The sequence below is a fragment of the Ovis aries genome, chromosome 26 (assembly GCF_016772045.2).
Source record: "Ovis aries strain OAR_USU_Benz2616 breed Rambouillet chromosome 26, ARS-UI_Ramb_v3.0, whole genome shotgun sequence".
NCBI lineage: Eukaryota > Metazoa > Chordata > Mammalia > Artiodactyla > Bovidae > Ovis > Ovis aries.
In genome coordinates, this window is record NC_056079.1 from 25792887 (window position 1) to 25810946 (window position 18060).

The 18060-nt window shown below is 47.7% G+C and overlaps 1 protein-coding gene and 1 long non-coding RNA gene across 13 annotated transcripts in view; one reads left to right on the top strand and one right to left on the bottom strand.

Moving 5' to 3' along the window:
• The window catches only part of RBPMS (RNA binding protein, mRNA processing factor), a 204679-nt gene that overhangs the window by 163451 nt on the left and 23168 nt on the right, over positions 1-18060 (top strand). For 7 of the 12 annotated variants that reach the window (XR_006058139.2, XR_009598671.1, XR_006058140.2 and 4 more), the window contains exon 6: positions 13634-13764. The exons of 4 other annotated variants lie outside the window; for them this stretch is intronic. Coding sequence is in view for 3 of the 8 variants with exons in the window: in XM_060407185.1 (XP_060263168.1) it covers positions 13634-13764 (131 nt within the window). In the remaining 5 variants the exon portion in view is untranslated. Of the gene's footprint in view, positions 1-13633; positions 13765-16397; positions 16654-18060 lie in introns of those variants that run through there. One more of the 12 variants, XM_027962660.2, reaches the window with a different exon arrangement.
• LOC114111049 (uncharacterized) lies at positions 9631-13637 on the bottom strand. Its single transcript, XR_003587177.3, has 2 exons — positions 11131-13637; positions 9631-10973 (listed from the first exon to the last, which is right to left on the bottom strand). It is a non-coding gene; the product is annotated as an uncharacterized LOC114111049 (long non-coding RNA).

The window sequence follows — 18060 nt, forward strand, 5'->3', positions numbered from 1 at the left end:
ATGATCTCTTTGTATAACTAAATAGTGTAGTGTTAGTTGCTCAGTTGTGTCTGACTCTTTGCGACCCCACGGACAGTAGCCTGCAATAGCCCACCAGGCTCCTCTGTCCATGGAATTCTCCAGGGAAGAATGCTGGAGAGGGTTGCCATTTCCTTCTCCAATAACTAAGTAGAGATGTATCCAAACAGCAGTTTCATTAAAAGACACCTATGCCTGTATGTTCTTGTAAACATCTCTCCCATCCTCACTTTCTGCCTTCAGCAAATGATATCAATACATCTATGCCCCAGGAAGGTCAGTGGCAAGTGGAAGCTTTACTGAAGCACAAAGTGGTTATTTTTTCCTTAAATACTTTTTAAACAGAGCTAGAAATGTCTTCTGCTTTCTTTCTACTCCTGCCAGTATTCTCAGTAAAGCACACATTGTTACCATCTCTCATCTAGCATCTCTGTGATCCACACCTATAATTTCTCATGCCGTCTCTCTCCCTTGCTGCTGCTAAGTCGCTTCAGTTGTGTCCGACTCTGTGCAACCCCATAGGCGGCAGCCCATCAGGCTCCCCCATCCCTGGGATTCTTCAGGCAAGAACACTGGAGTGGGTTGCCATTTCCTTCTCCAATGCATGAAAGTGAAAAGTAAAAGTGAAGTCGCTCAGTTGAGTCTGATTCTTCACGACCCCATGGACTGCAGCCTACCAGGCTCCTCCATCCATGGGATTTTCCAGGCAAGAGTACTGGAGTGGGTTACTTAGTGCGTATATACATATTGTATACCTTCTAACTAATTTTGTAAATCTCATGTCGAAATTACCTTATGACTGGGGACTTCTCTGGTGTTCAGTGGTTAAGGCATAGTCTTTCAATGCAGGGGGTGTGATGGGTTCCGCCTCTGGCCAAGGAGCCAAGACACAGAACAGAAGCAGTATTGTAACAAGTTCAATAAACACTTTAGAAATGGTCCACATCAAAGAAATATTTTTAAAAAATTTTACCTTATGACCATGCTTTTCTTTTTATTATAAATTTTAAAAATTAAGTGTTCGTTACACATCATCAGTGCCCAGAGAAGCAGACCAGAATTGTCATGTTGCCAAAATGACCTCTTGTGATATTTATTCAGCCACCCTAAAGTAGTGTTTTGTTTCTTCTTTTTTCTTCTTTGTTTTTGAAGGTGGTGACCTGTCTTTTCTAACTTGTAAAGTGAAACTTTATGGCTTGTGGGGAAGATGTTTGGCCAGGGGGGTAAAAAAAAACACCGTTTTAACAGTGGGTCAAAGCATGAGCTCTGTAGCCGTACTGCGTGTATTCAGATCTTGGCCCCGTTCCTCCCCACTACGTGGCCTTGTACCTGTCACTTCATCCCTCTAAACCCTTAGTTAGATCTTGCTTTTGTGATACGCAGTAATAATCGCAATACCTCATAAGAATGTTTTGGCAAATAAATAGGTTAAGGTCTGGAAAATATTTTGCACCAAGTATGTACTGTATAAATACCCTTATTATGACCATTTGCTATGTGGCTGGTCCCATGGACAGCCACTCTTCTGGACAGTTCTGAGATCCCTTTATAATTAAATGACCTACCACAGATGGAGAAGTCTGTTTGGGCAGCAAAAGAGGCAGAAGAAACATTTTACCTGACAGTACAGTTCTGGATGAATACAGAGGAGGGAGGGGGTGTGCTGTGTAAAAGGAAGGGTATATCCACTCGGAATATTTATAGGGTGCCTACTTTGCTCCAGACACTGTGAAAATGGCATGTTAGTAAATACAGCTGTTAATAGTATAATTGCTAGTGGGGAATATCTAGTAGTGAATTCATGAGAGTATTCCATCTTCATGAAGCTTACTTGGTCTCCAGCAGAGTAGATCTGGGTGAATGTTTTTATGTTGTATGTGTATGTATTAGTTGCTCAGTTGTGTCCAATTCTTTGTGACCCCATGGGCTATAGCTCCTCTGTCCATGGAATTCTCCAGCCGGAAGTCTGGAGTGGGTTGCCATTTCCTCCTCCAGGGGATCTTTCTGACCCAGTGATTGAATCTGGGTCTCCTGCATTGGCAGGCGGATTCCCCACCATCTGAACCACCAGGGAAGCCCTTTATGTTGTTTATATGATAGAAAACCAACGCTTGGGATTTCCATCGTGGTCCAATGGCTGACTCCATACTCCCAATGCGAGGGGCCCGGGTTCAATCCCTGGTCAGGGAACTAAGATACCTCGTGCCTCAACTAAGTTCTGGAAAGCTGCAAAGAAGACCCAGTGCAGCCAAATATTTGAAAAAAACAAACAAACATAAAACTACCAGTGCTTTCTGGAAATAGAGCTCCTGTTAAACATCTAGATTTGATTGCAGTTGATTCCTTGTTGACTGGCTCTCAGAGAGAAACCCTAAAAGTTCAGTTGCAATGTCTGGGTGGGAAATTGCTGGGGAAGTTCTGGGTGATCCTCCACCCTGCAGTTCCAGGTCTCAGGAAGGAAGAGGTATGAAAATGTGCCATTCTGATGAGCGAGAGGCAGTAACAGTGATGACTTTAATCAAGTCACCAGAGAAACAGTTTTCCTGCAGCTTGTTCTCTGGGTTTCCTTCCTCACTCAGATCAAGGGTGAGTTTAGTTCAGTTGCTCAGTTGTGTCCAACTCCTTGCAGCCCCATGGACTGCAGCATGCCAGGCTTCCCTGTCCATCACCAACTCCCGGAGCCTGCTCAAACCCATGTCCATCGAGTCGGTGATGCCATCCAACCATCTCATCCTCTGTCCTAGACTGGAAGGGATTTTGACATGGAACATCTGCCCAGTAAGGAAAGAATGGGATCCTGGGAGCAGTGACTGCTCATGGCCTGGCCCAAAATCCATTAACCTGGAGGGGAGGTGCCCCAGTTGAATAAAGACCAGCTTGCTTTTGGAATTTCCTTGGCATACCTTTTTTGGTCTGGGTTAGCCTGCAGGTTTAAAGGGTTGCTCTAGGAATATGTGTTAGGAGAGATGAATGTGAGTGGAAAGACCGTGGAAATCATTAGGAAACCAGTTTAAAAGTCAAGAAGAGGCTGTTAAGAGTCCAGCTGGAACCTCATTTGGGTGGTAGAAATAAGGCTGTAAAGGGAAAGATAGTTATGAGAAAGGCACGGAGGAAATGCCACCCGTGTGAAGAGGCAGAGAACTGGAGAGGCTGGAGATGACTGATGCACACCCTGGTGTCGCTGGCTGTGAGCCAGCGGACGAGGAACGGAACCTGTGAGTGCCCGTGCTTCCTGAGGACGCACAGGGGCTGGAGTTAGAGCCTCCCACCAGTGCTGTGAGCATGGTGGTTGCCCTGTGAGATGTGCTCCATAAACATTAGCTACTTTCTTGCTCTTATTATCGTTAGAGTCTGTCATTGTCTTTAGTGTGTTAAAACTGCAGTTGTTGGATGTGAGAAATGAAAGGTGCTTGTACCTGAATGGATGGGATAGTGGAGTGTGGGGAGGTATAAAGAGGCATTGGTTTATGAGCGATAGTGCATTTTCGGATGAGTTGACTTGAATGTGTTTAGGATGTCTGCACTGAAGTGGAAATCTTTGCTGTAGATTTTTTAAAAAAAAAAAAATTTATTTTTTTGCACCAGCTCTTAGGGCATGTGGGATCTAGTTCTCTGACCAAGAATCGAAAATCCAGGACCCCTGTATTGAAAGCACAGAGTCTTAGCCAGTGGACCACCAGGGAAGTCCCTTCACTGTAGATTTATGTTGTTGTTCAGTCACTGAGTTGTGTCCGACTCTTTGCAACCCCATGGACCAGGCTCCTTTGTCCTCCGCTATCTCCTGGAGTTTGCTCAAATTCATGTCCATTGAGTCGGTGACGATATCTAACCATCTCATCCTCTGTCACCCCCTTCTCCTTTTGCCCTCAATCTTTCCCAGCATCACGATCTTTTCCAGTGAGTTGGCTCTTAACAAAAATGGCCAAAGTATTGATGCTCCAGCATCGGTCCTTCCTATGAACATTACAAGTTGATTTCTTTAAGGATTCCTTGGTTTGATCTTGCAGTCAAGGGGCTCTCAGGAGTCTTCTCCAACAGCACAGTATGAAAGTATCGATTCTTGGGCACTCCGCCTTCTTTATGGTCCAACTCTCACATCTGTACACAGCTACGGGGTAAAACCATAGCTTTGACTATACGGACCTTTTGTCAGCAAAGTAATGTCTTTGCTTTTTAATACACTGTCTAGGTTTGTCATAGTTTTCCTTCCAAGGAGCAAGTGTCTTTTAATGTTATGGCTGCAGTCACCTTCTGCAGTGATTTTAAAGCCTAAAAAAGCAAAATCTATCACTGCTTCCACTTTTTGTAACTTTTTCCACTGAAGACTTAGGAATTATCCTAAATTGAATTAGTAACTGAAGCAAAGAAAATGGCCAAGGACTGAATTAAAGAGCAGGTGGGGGGACTTCCCTGGTGGCCCCATGGTTAAGCATCCACCTTCCAGTGCAGGGGATGTGGGTTTGATCCCTGGCCTGGGAACTTAGATTCCTGCATACCTCAGAGCAACTAAGCCCGAGTGCCAAAACTGAGACCCAGAGCAGCAAAATAAATATTAATTTCAGAAAAAGAGCAGGTAGAGTAGAGGGGGTGCTGAGCACTGATTGATTTTTCCTGGGTCTCCAGCCCTGAGCACAGCTGGCTCCCTGTGCCGAACGTACAAACTACAGTCATGATCAGTATCACGTCCTTTTGAACTTTTCACCGAATCTTTTGATTGTCCCTCTACACTTCTTTGAAGTATGTGACCTTTTGTGGGAACCAAAGGTATTCTTGGGGCATGACAACAGATTCCCACCAGACGGGTGGCTGAAAACAACTGAGATACATTCTCACCGTTTAGGAGGAGGGAGGTCTGAAGTTGAGGCATCCACGGGGTTGGCTTCTTCTGGAAACTCAGACCATCTGGTGCGTCTCGTAGCTTCTGGGGGTTCCTTTGCTTGTGGCTGTATCATTCCAGCCTCTGTTCCCGTCTTCACATCACCTGCTTCTCTATGTCCTCTGCTCTTATAAGGACATCAGTTTTTGGATTTAAGCTCACCACCACCACCAAATCTAGAATGATTTCATCACGAGATCCTTAAATAATTACATCTCCAAAAAGTCCTGTTTTCAAAAAGGTTACATTCTGAGGTTGCAGGCAGACAGGAATTTTAGTGGGGACACTCTTCAACCCCCTATAGCCTGTGTGCACTGTCCCTGGCCACAGAAACTGGGAGTGGACTGTGTTCTCAGCCCTTACATCAGAAGAGCATGGCCCAGTGGGACAGTCCTCAAAAGAGTGGGCCTCGTTAAGGCTGGTTTTTGAAGGGTTTGCTTAATAAACTTGGATCAACTACTTGCAGAGGTATGTGAGTAGGAGTTGCTTGCTTAACAGAGTCCTGGATTTATTTTTCTTGTTTGGAATTTTTCATCATACTTGGGCCTTCTGTGACATGGTTGCTGTTTTTTCTGGCGGAATTCTTCATGTATCAGGCAGGCTCTCGTGGAGTTTGTTCTAGTATATTGAGTATGTTGAATGCTAGAGATGAAGACCACTTATGCTCCAGGGAGCCTGAACCATGAGATGTGGGTGAAAATAAGTGAACGTGTTAGTTGCTCAGTCGTGTCTGACTCTTTGTGACCCCGTAGACCATACATAGCCCACCAGGCTCCTCTGTCCATGGAATTCTCCAGGCCACAATACTGGACTGGGTAGCCGTTCTCTTCTCCAGGGGATCTTCCCTCCCCAGGGATTGGACCCAAGTCTCCCACATTACAGGCAGATTTTTTTACCATCTGAGCCAGCAGGGGAGCCCAAGACATGGGACCTGGGTTCTAATCCCAGTTCAGCCGCTTGAGTTTTTCTCATCGTTAAAATACGATATCCATTCCTGCCCCTTTCTCCAGGATTTTTTTTTTTTTTAATATTTATGTATTTGGCTGGGCGAGGTCTTAGTTGCGATATGTGGGATCAAGTTCTCTGACCAGGGATGGAACCCAGGCCCCCTACATTGGGAGCACAGAGTCTTAACCACTGGAGTAGGGTCTTTTCCACTTTTCTGAAGAAGTCTCTCTCCAGAGTTTTTAATAAGGATTCAGAATAATGATGTGCATGTTCTCAGCTGTGTATAAAATGTATGAAAATAGGTGTTATTAATATAAAGTGTAATGTTACTTAAAAAGTAGCATTTGGGGGCTTCCTGGCAGTCCAGTGGTTAAGACTCTGTGCTTCTGTTGCAGGGGACACGGCTTCAATCCCTGATCGGGGAACTAAGATCCTGCATGCTGTGCAATATAGCCAAAAAAATAAAATTAAAAGTAGGATTTGCATGCTCTCACCTTCATCCTCTCTCTGCCTATTTCTCTCCCACACAGAGTTGAATTAATCTACAATTTGATCATTTCCTCCTGAAGGGCAATTTCTCTTTTTTTTTCCCCCTCCATTCACTTTATCAAATACACAGCAAAGAGTTGACTTCTTAATACCTTCTGATGTACTGGTCTAGGTACCAGGGTAAGCAAAGGGTGTCTGTGACGCTGGGATGTGCAGAATGTAGCAAAACAGAGAGAGAGAGGACTTTGCTGGTGGTCCGGTGACTGAGACTCTGTGCTCCCAACGCAGGGCACCCAGGTTCGTTCCTCGGTCATGAACTAGATCTGACGTGGCTCAGCTGAAGTTCCTGCGTGCTGCAACTAATAAGACGCTCCACAACCTCAATAAATAAACAAATATTTTTTTAAATAGGTTTTTTTTTTTTTTTTAATGAACACAGGCCCCAAAGATGGTCCTTGTCACCTCCCTTCTACCCTCTAGGAAGTGACATCTAAGGGGAATCCTTTAAAGAATGAATAAGAGTCACACCAAGTGAAAGCAAGGTGCACGCCTGACAGAAGGGATGTGTGTGTACTAGACCTAGAAGTGGGAAGGGAACCATGTGTGGTCAAGCCAGATAAATAACTCACTGACCTTAGACCAGGAGGGAAAACCAGGTGAGAGTAAGAGCTGGAGGGGCTGGGGGATTCACAAACTCTCCAGACATCAAAGGGAAATCATAGAAAGGTTTTAAGCTGGAGAGTGACAGTTCTGAATCGTACATTTTAAAGTTCTTGCGTTCAGGAATCCTTTTCAGTAATCCAGTGACAGTGGTTAGGATTTAAGTGATGGGATGGGATAGATTCAGTAGGACCTTGATGAAAGATTGGAGGAGGGTAGGGTGACTTCCAAGTCATCCTGGCTTGGACATCTAAGCATCTTTTACTGAAATCTGGGACCAAGGAGGACACGCCATTGGAGGGAATGTTTCCTTTTATGAATATTGAGCGTGATGCTGCTGTGGAATATTTCCAAACGGAAATATCCAAGAAACAAAGTAAATGCTGACTTAAAGTTCTTGGACCTTGTGTTCTCAACTGTACTAAGGTTATGTCCTTCAAAGAGTCTCCTTGTCCCTCTTGATCTCCGTCGTTTCTAAGAGTCCTTCTTCACCTAAGTTTCAGCGTGACCTTAGACTGGAAACTTCCCCTGTCTGTCTCCTTGTTTCCTCATCCAGAAGAAAAGGCAGACTGGGTGATCTTCAGGAGCTCTTTGGGTTTAAACCTTCATCAGAGACTTGCAGTTATTTGATTTCGAAGAGATCAGAGGGTGGAATTGGGGAATCTAGTCCTTGTTTGTTAGAATTCAGTTTGAATTGTTCTGGTTGCATATTCTTATGCTAAGAAAAAGGTCATTTCAGATGGATACTGCCCCAACAACTATATGTATCCTCAGTGGTACAAAAGGAGAAAGTGTGTGACCAGATCTGGGGCAATGAGAAAGGGTTGAGCCAGCCTCCCAGGAGGGTTGACTTAGGCCCAGATGAAAGCCCTGGCCTCCTGGTCTCTTTCTGCTCCCTGGGTCCTGGCTCACTCAGCCTCGCTGACTCCCAAGCCATCCATCCCCACGGGCTCAGGCCATCAGAGGTTCTCTTGCTTTAGCCTTGCTTTCCTACTAAGTTGGCACAGGATGGGCCGAGACTAAGGAAGGTGAAGCTGACCTGAGCTCTGCTCCTTCCAGGGCGTGGTCAGGTGAAGGGCTTGTTCTATGGGAAACGCATCTCTTTACCTATTACAATTTTCTCAAACCACATTAGCATCAACAACAACAACAAAGCATACAGATGCAACAAAGCTCATTCAGCTTACTATCTTGTTGCATCAAAGGAGAGCATGTGTGTTTTCAGGGAGTTTCAGCCTCTCAGTGAAGTGGAGATGTTCTTAAGGACTCCTCCTTTCCAGGTGTGATCCTGCCCCGGGCCGGCCACCTCCACTGTGCCTGTATGTCACTCATGGGTGGCTCTGAGCCTAGTGGCTCCGTGGTAAAGAATCCACCTGCCAATGCAGGAGGCATGGGTTTGACCCCTCGGTCAAGAAGATCCCCTGCAGGAGGAAATGGTAACCCATTCCAGTGTTCTTGCCTGTGAAATCCCATGGACAGAGGAGCCTAGAGGGCTACAGTCCATCAGTCCATGGGGTCGCAAAGAGATGGGCACGACTGAGCGACTAAACAACAGCCAAGCCAAGCAAGGGATGCCAGGCTGGGTCTACTTTGCCCCTTCAGTTTCTCTTCACAGAACAAGTCCAGGATGATAGCTTTCATTTGCATCTTCTCTCCTGGAGTGTCTCATTCAGTTATTCCACAGGTACTGTGTCACAGCACTTTGAAAGCAAAACACCCCAGACTTTACTCAGGTGGCTACTGACGTTAGTGGTTCTCAGAGTGAAGTGTGTGCCAGAATCACCTAGAGGGCAGAATTCCCGATTAAGTGGATCTGGGGTGGAGCGGAGAACTTGCCTTTCTCCCATGCTGCTAGCTGCTGGTCTGGGGAGCACATTTTGAGAAGCATTGGCCCCCAACACAGCGCTCTGTGGGGGCTGCAGTGCCACTGGGCAGCTCCGCCTTGGGAACACAGGGAAGGGCGTGAATAACTCTACCTGGGTTGTTGACCTTTCTTCCTGTTACTTGACCTGCTGTATGGCTTGGGTCAGATTTCTCAGCACCTCACTCATGAGGCCATTAAGCGTTGGTCTCTCAGTCATGTCCGACTCTTTGCAACCTCATGGACTGTAGCCTGCCAGGCTCCTCTGTCCTTGGGGTTTTCTAGGCATGGAAGTGGGTTGCCATTCCCTCTCCAGGGGATCTTCTCAACCCAGAGGTTGAACCCAGGTCTCCCATGTTGGAGGCAGATTCTTGACTGTCTAAGCCACCAGGGAAGTCATTAATCCTTGGCCTTGGCATACCTTGGTACCTTGGCCACTGAAGTCAGGCCAGGAGGCCTGCTTGCTTCCCTCCCAGCTGCTTCACTGTTTGATCCCAAACATCCTACTCTGACTACCCCTTGCCCGTCTGCCCACTCCACGAGGGGTTTCCAGGAACTATAGGAATGAATTCATCCTTCAGAAGTTTGGAAGAGGAGCTTGCTTTAAAAACAGGCCCCTGGATGAGACCCACTGGAGGAGCAGTTTTCAAACAGTTACCTCCAGAACCTTGGTGTTCTCCGGGAACTGTCACAGGAGTTGAGTTCCTCCAGCCAGGACCACCAGAGAATCTGCCCAGACCGCTCCACTCCTATTAAAAAAGAGTTTCTGGGAAACATGTTTGAAGAAAAGTTCCATTGGTTTTATTTTTAACTTTGGAAACGCCTGCTCCAAAACACTTGCTCTGATTTGAGCCTCCCTTGGCTCAATATTTTGGGTGCATATGACAGATACTTCCAGGGTTGAGAAATTTTAGATCTAGTTCCTCTGGCTGTTCCCTCAGTTCCTTTAACAAAGAAAACAGTGATATCTCTTTAAAGAAGTTTTGGAATTTTCTGTCAGGTGCTGTTCAGTACAGCAAGCATGACGGCATGCTAAATGCCAGGCTCAGAGCCGGGCCAGGGGTGCAGAGTGAGACCTGGCTCCTGCCCGGAGGATGTGCTGTTAGTCATCATTTCACTGCCCTCCTGGCTCAGCACTCATCACACAGAGCATCTCCGCTGATACCCTGAGTTCATCTTCCTCCTGACCAACCTTTCACGTGCCTCTTTAACAGTTACCATAACTTCAGATTCCATTCTAAGAAATGAAGGGAGAGCTGATGAGCTGGAGCAAGGGATTTACCTAGTGTATATTCCCCCTGGTCTCTTATCTTAGGATCTGCTTCACTGAGGCTTTGCTAGTAGCTCAGATGGTAAAGAATCTGCCTACAATGCAGGAGATCCCCTATTTGATCCCTGAGTTGGGAAGATCCCCTGGAGAAGGGAATGGCTACCTACTGCAATATTCTTGCCTGGGAAATCCCATAGACAGAGGAGCCTGGTGGTCAGTCCGTGGGGTCACAAAAGAGTTGGACATAACTGACAGACTAATACCTAGACTTTTCCACTACCTGACTATACTATTACTCTGCAGTTGGGATATAGGACAGCGGCCCCCAATGTTTTTGGTACTAGGGACTGCTTTTGTAGAAGGTAATTTTCCCACGGACTGGAGTGGAAGGGGTGGTGTTGGGGATGTTTCAAGCACATTAAATTATCGTGCACTTTATTTCTATTATTATTGCATTAGATCCTGGAGGTTGGGGACCCCTGGCTTAGAGGACTTGGAAGCAAACACCCCCCCCCCATTCTTTATTGGTTGCACTGGGTCTGCCATGCTTTGCGGGCTTTTCTTTAGTTCCAGCAAGCAGGGGTTACTCTTGTTGGAGAGCATGGGCTGTAGGGTGCTCTGGCTTCTGTCATTTCTCCCAGGTGCTAGAGAACAGGCTCAGTAGTTGTGGTGTGTGGACTTAGTTGCTCACCACCATGTTGGATCTTCCTGGACCAGGGATCGAACTCTGCATTGTCTCTACAATGTCTGCTGCACTGCCAGGCAGATTCTTTACCACTGAGCCGCCAGGGAATCCGTGGGCTAGGTTTTGTGCAAATATCCATCAGGGACTGGTCCACTGTGAAGTAAAGCTTTAGGACAAAATATGGAAAGATCTGACAATCACAAATTCCATCAGGCTGAGATAAAAACCCAGACCCTATGTCTTTAGGATCAGATACCTTAAAAGATACACTTTCTAGAAACGTTCTGAAGGGAGCCCCAGAGCACCCTGCAAGGCTTCCTCACCTTTAGCCATCAGGCAGCAGACTCAGCAGAGCCCCTGGGTGGTGACTGTTGTCCTCTGCTGTCGCCGTGGGGCGAGGCAAGCATGGGCCGAAAGATGACTGTGCTGGGTCTTGAGACTCTTGATGTTTTTAAAAAAAGACTCAGAAGTCTTAAAATAACCTGGTAGCTGAAATAACAACAGCAGCCACAGTCACAGCCTGCCATTCCTGAGAATGGTTGTTTGTTTAAAATCTGAGGCACTGGTTCTGGCAGCGGTTGGTTTCCACGAGCCTGGGCTCTCACAAGAGTTGTTGCTCTAATAGAAATCATATGGTCTCATCACCACAGGAATCACGGGGCTCTGCTAACCCCTCGCTAAGGAATTTCCTTCCAGAAACTACACACACACACCTCCACACCCTAGAGCTGTGGAAGCAGGTGGTGGAGACCTGATCCCTTTAAAAAGGATTATGATGTTAATATTTTCCCAACCAAATAATTGGCCTAGGCTCCCCAGCCTAGATAGACCAGCAGATTCTGTTCCCATCACCACGAGGAGGTCACTTTAACAGCCTTGTTCAGAGAGGGAGAGTTGGGGTGCCTGAGCAACCAGAGCCTCATCACCCCACCTTGTTGGGATCCCCCTCCTGGCCGCGAAAGTGTCATCATCAACAGCTCTTGCCTCTCCCTCATCCTTTTAGAAGCTCTTCCTGGGACTTCTCTGGTGGTCCAGTGGTTAGGACACCACCTTCTGATGCAGAGGGTGCAGGTTCGATCCCTGGTCCAGGAGCTAAGATTCCCATGTGCCTCACAGCCAGAAACCCAAAACAGAACAGAAGCAGAATTGTAACAGAGTCAATAAAGACTTTAAAAGTGGTCCACATCAAAAATAATTTTAAAAAAGAGGGACAAACTATTATCACAATGACAACTGAGTTGATTAAAAAAAAAAAACTCTTCCACGCCTGCTGGAGACAGAAGCTCCGCACACACCCATCCACTGATGAGACGCTCCTGTGGGCTCAGCTGCCTTCTGCTTGTTCTGTAGGGTGGTCTCCATGGCACACTCAGCATGGCACTCTTCTACTTCTAACCTCCTCCCCACACTGAAAATCCTGCCCATAGTCAGAATTTAGGGAGATAGGGGAGACCTGGAATGAAGACTTGGGGTGGCTTAGATGGTGAGAAGGAAGCAAATGACTCTCTTGACCTTGGGTCACATGCCATGCACTGTCGACCTCTGGAAAGTCCTGAATGGCAGTCACTAATGGCTTTAGGGGTCACCTTTCCTGACTCCCTTGGCAGTCCCAGGGAGCATCCCTGGCCTACATGATATCAGACTTTGACAGGTGATAAAAGCACGTACTGAGATGCTGCTTCACGGGTTCCAGATGTGTAACTATTGACTGTGGGTATTTTTGCCTTGAGACACACCCCAGCCCGCCCCCCATGTGTGTGTGGTGGCTTCAGCGGGCCGCTTCCCGATGCATCCTGAGACCCCAGCGCTTGCCTGTCAATCTGGCAAAACTGCAGCCTGACCAGCGTGGACTCGGAGCTGAGCAAGGAACATTGAGACCAGCCGGTCGGCATCACAACTCACGTGTTTTCCCTAGAAAATGAAATCTGTATCAACAGCAGCAGTGAATGCCCTTATTTGGATCTTGGTGCAGTGCCCCTTGAATCTGAACACCCCAGACCTTGCATTTCCATCCTCCAAACTTAGAACACTTTAAATGCCCTGTGGGCAGTGTCTGGCCTTGTGCTTCTAAACAGAAAACTCTGGATGATCACGGTTTGCCAGTAATCGGTATGCCAATGAACAGAGGAGTCCTCCAGTCCTGGGGTCCTTCTGGTCCTGCCAGGCGGCCGCTGTTCTCCCAATGGCTCTGCAGTGGGTCTTCATGGGAGATCGCTACTGGATCTCTGTCTTCCTCGGAGGACCCTGTTTGCAGTTGGCTTCAGGAAGTCCTCATTGTTCAGGGGATCCCCGTATTCCAGTTGGAAAGACATCAGAGTGTCCGCTGTGGAGGCTAAGATCTCAGCAGGCCAGGCCGGAAGCAGATTCTTACTGCTTTTTAAAAAACGTTTACTTACTGATTTTTATAAATACTATATAATTACATATAAATTTATTGTATGGTATAAATTTATACTTTTTAAATAAATATGAAATATGTTTACGAATTTTAAATTTATTTTTAATTGGAGAAGAATGGCTTGGCAGTGTTGGTTTTTGCTATCCAACAACATGAATCAGCCATAGGAGACATAGACCCCCTCCCCCTGTCTTGAGCCTCCCTTCCACCACCCCCAGTCCATCCTAGCCCTCGAGCCTTTTTTTTTTTTCAATTCTGTATGTACTGGTCAGTGATCGGTGTTCAGGAGACTGGCGCCAACAGGTGATGCAGCGGCTGAGTGATGCGACCCGTGCCGCGGATGGGGGCTCGGGTGCGCGCGGGAGTGTTTGCGGCTCGGAGCCGGCGGCGGGGTGGCCACTAACTGTCCCCTTCTTCTTGTCTTGCAGATGAGCTCACAGTGCCTGCACTTTACCCCAGTAGCCCTGAAGTGTGGGCCCCGTACCCTCTGTACCCAGCGGACTTAGCGCCTGCGCTGCCTCCTCCTGCTTTCACCTACCCCGCTTCACTGCATGCCCAGGTAATTGACGCCCCTCGGCCACGACTCCACTCACCCCAGCACCCGTCCTTTCCAACCTGGTTGCCCAGAGCACACCGTACGACTAACACCTCTCCGGCTAACAGATCCACCTCCGAGAGATTAATGCCCCCCTCTCGATCAGCCGCCACTCCTCCGGGACTTCTGAGGACCGTCTGACAGCCATGGCATCACCCACTGCCTGACGTTTGCCCCCCCCCCCCCAACCTGCGCCCCCAGACAACACCACTCTCCTCCTTAATGATCTCACCTCATGCCACACACACGGGAGACGGGCCCGGGTTAGACCTCCCCCAGCTAGCTCGAGGGCGCCCCCGGAGCACAGGCGTGTGTGCCTTGTCGTGTGGAGGGACCGCAGCGGGAGGCCTGCGCGTGGCCCTGGAGTCGTGTGTCTGCGTGTGTTTGTCTGTATGGAGAGTTCTCGTGTATTCTGGGAGCCCGCGTGGTGAAGGGGGCATGTCGGGAGTTTCCAGGAGGAAGGCCGGGTGCTAGCCTGCATGTGTCAAGGACCAGATTCACCCTTCCATTTATTTTTAAGAGACCCTGTGGGAAAGGAGGTACGATATAGTGTCTTAAATGGAATTAGAAGTCAGGGTCGAGGTGTGTCTTCTGACCGGCTTTCTTTCTCAGTTAAGAATAGCCTGAGTTTCATAAACACACTCCAGTGTTTCTTCACAAAGATTACTGTCTACTTACAAACCCTTTCTCTTCCCTTGGGGGAAAAAAAAAGTTGTTTCTCTTAGCTTTTCTTTTCTTGCAAGCAGTAGTAATCCATGTTAGGATCCAGAGTGATGATCAGTAGCAAATAAGAGAGAAAGAATATAGCTGTCATTTGTCTTATTCCACATGTAGGTCCTCTAAAAGCAGAAAAGCCTGCTTTTAGAGCGTCATCAGCCTGCACAGGTTTGGAGGGACGGGGGTTGTTTTGTTTAGTGTTTATGGACCAGGCCGGGTGAAATCAACAGCTTGCCAGAAAACCCTTCTGACTTAACACTCTTTTACGCGGTACAGAACTTACCTGTGTTGTACACGAGACCTACCAGCCGCCCCAGTGAGGGTTCTCACAGGGAGGCCGTGGGCTCAGGAGTGTTGTTAGATGGACATCCTTCCGTTCTCTTCCAGCTCAGCTGTCAATGCTTCGATTGTGCATGGACAGCCCGGCCTCTCAGGTACCGTGCAGGCAACCTACAAAGAAAAAGCCTCTGTGCCTGGACCTCCAGAGTTGGGAGAGGCAGGTGGAAAGAGTCCAGGTAGTAGGTGAATGGTGGTGGCAGCACTTGGCACAGGAAACAGAATACCAGGGCTCTTCCTAGACTGACACCCAGTCTGGGTTGCTGTTCGCTTCCCTTCCCTTGCTGCCCTTTCCACCTTCGTCCACGTCAGTGCTTGGCCACCCTTGCAACGGCAGGTAGCCAGAGCTGGAAAGGGAAAGAGAACCAGCAGATACCTTCTGCTGGGTTACCAGAGTGTTCCTGGGGGTCTCAGGCATAATTTCATAGAGGCCATGGAGCAACTCAAAAAAGTCCTCTCTGTTGGTGGCCCATCCCCGCCATCTGGGCTATGTAATAGCTCCCTTCTTCCTCTTCCTGGACTGCCTAGATACAGATCCATTGACTGTTGAGGCCATCTTAATGACACCATGAAACGGTGCCAAGTTTGCATGGTCTTCTAAATACCCATGGCTTTGGTTAATCAGCCACAAAGCCTTCTCACCACTGCCCTGGAAAAGCAAGGCCTGACACTGGCCGAACAGGACCAGGAATGAGAGATCCAAAAGCCCAGGCCATTGTGAGAGAGGATGAGGAGAGACGGTGCCAAGATAAATGGACTCGCCAGTTCTGACTTACGGGGATGTGTACCACCCATGGTGGCATGTTCCCCGTGAGCTGTTCCTTGGTCTTGAGGCTTGCCCAGCCGGGCATCCACTTGGCATCGCTACATCAGCCCTAGAGCTGGTGGGACTCTCATCTGATACCAGTGTGAGATCCTTGCGCTCAACCCTGCTTCTTACTGGGGGTCATTCCCAGCACGAGCTTCAGTTCTGTGTTGCAAAGGCTGATGAACAGATAACGGTTATTTAAATGTCTTTGTCCGATAGGAGAATCGTAGAATGAACTGGGAGAGGCTTGACAGATCAGCTGGTCTGACCCATTTTACAAATGAGGACACAGACCAGAGAAGATGCAGAGAGTTGTCCAAAGTCTGCACGTGGCTCTGCCGTGGCCAGAGTCAGGTCACCTGATTCCTAGCTCTGTCCACACCTCAGTGCTGGCTCACCAGAGACTAAGTCTTTGATGGAATTGTGGAGAGGCCTTGCTCCAATGACTCCTTGGCTCTTTTTCTTCTCTAAGTAGATGAGAAGCCTGTAAGAAGAGACTTGGAGGCAGAGACGAGGGGCTCAGAACTTAACCATCACCCAAAAGGCCTAAGAGAATTTTTACTAACTGGAGGTAGAGCAGAGGGGAAGACCAGAATGGAGCATCCCCTTAGTGGCTAATTCCGTTTTTGTTCTGGAAATCTTATTATATGTCTTTGGAGATCAGCTTTGAGATGATTTTGCTTTTCTTAGTGATGTTGTGCTCTGTTTTGAGACTTGGATTTTTTTTTTCTTCTAGTGTTTCTCTCCTGAGGCAAAGCCCAACACACCTGTCTTTTGTCCACTTCTCCAGCAAATTAGATTTGTCTCTGGGAATGTGTTTGTAACATATCAACCTACTGCAGACCAGCAGAGGGAGCTCCCATGTTGAATTTGCTTGTTAGCTGTTTTTTTGTTGTTGTTGTTTGTTTTTTCCCTTCCCTCCCTTTTGCAAAAACTATTTCTTGGTAACATTTGAGAGATTTCAATAAAAATTTTAATTAGAGCAAACATGATCTCAAGTAGACTGCAGCGTTTTGTTTTTCACGGTGATGCGACTTGGAGCTAAGATGTTATCTCTGACTGAGGTTTGGGGAGAGCTGGGCCTAGGATGCTGAGTACACATTATATGGGAGAAGGAGCCAGCATCCCAGGGAGACTCGCTGCTGCCGCCTGTATCCTCTTGGGCTCCTGAACCATCAGAGCTGCATAATAGAAGTTGCTCATTCTAGCATCCATGGGTCACACCTGCCGGGAGCTGTCACTTCAACAAGGATGGCTGTCTTTTCCAGTCTGTCTGAGCCAGAAGGAAGATCCAGGAGAGACAGAAATTATCGCTGCAAAGGAGTCGATGCTTCGTGTCTCTACTTCTGCCGGGCTTGTATGGTGCCCCCATGGCTACACTGAAGATGCGTGTTGGACATCACATCCCACTTGTAGAGAATTACTGGACAAGGACTGTAAGCCGCAGTACTGCCTTGGTACTTCTAGGGATAAGAGAGCAGCTGATTTCTGAGAAGATTGTTCACATTTTAAGAAGTGCTCATCCTGCTTATGTTCGCCATCGTTGGCATTTGAAATGTATTAAGTGTATTATGGAATCACTGTCAACAAGGGAGGAAAGTTTCATTCACGACTTTTAGGAAAGGCGCACGCGGAAGAGAATCCGCACAGTTCCTCTTACCTCATACTCACACATCTCAGCTTTTTTGTTTTTTTTAAGTCTGGGTTCATTTTCACTTTTGGTCTGCTTGCTAATGGGTCTGAGAGGAAGCCAATAAAACACGCTGTCCTCTCCCACAGTCTGGAAGCAATGCCATTTACCCTTGACCAGAGTCGCCTTGAATTGAGCCAGGACCTTGCGCAGGTAAGTGGGACCGAGAGAGCAGGTCCTGGCTACCAACCTGTCTCCTCCATGGGCCCCGTCTGCCCTGAGTCTCTGCACGTTGTGTCCCGGGCTGCCCTGCGGCTTGTGACTGGAGCGCATCACCTGCCCGGGAACAGAAGGTCTTCAGATGAAACCACAAACTTCCCGGGGCAAGACGGGCCCCTGGGGAGGTCTCCCTGTGACACACTGGAAAAATCCTAAAGGTTAGACCTAAAATAAATGCCAAATGGACCATGGGAAAAACTCATAGGCAAACAGTGAAGAGAAGTCATTGGGGAGAGATGACCTAGGGTGACATGTGGGTGTCCTGACCTCTGGGTCCTCACCCCAGACACTGCAGTTTCTAGAACTGCATTTGTAAACTCCTTGTTTTTGTTTTTTTTTTTTTAAAGGAAATCTCTTTAGGCATCTCCTCTGTCACTGAGCCCCCGTAGTGAATACCGAGATGAAGCAGCATGGTCTGATGTGAGTCGGATTTAAGCATGGTACACAGCTGGTCAGACGGGGCATGGTGAGGGAGGCAGGGGTGAGCCCA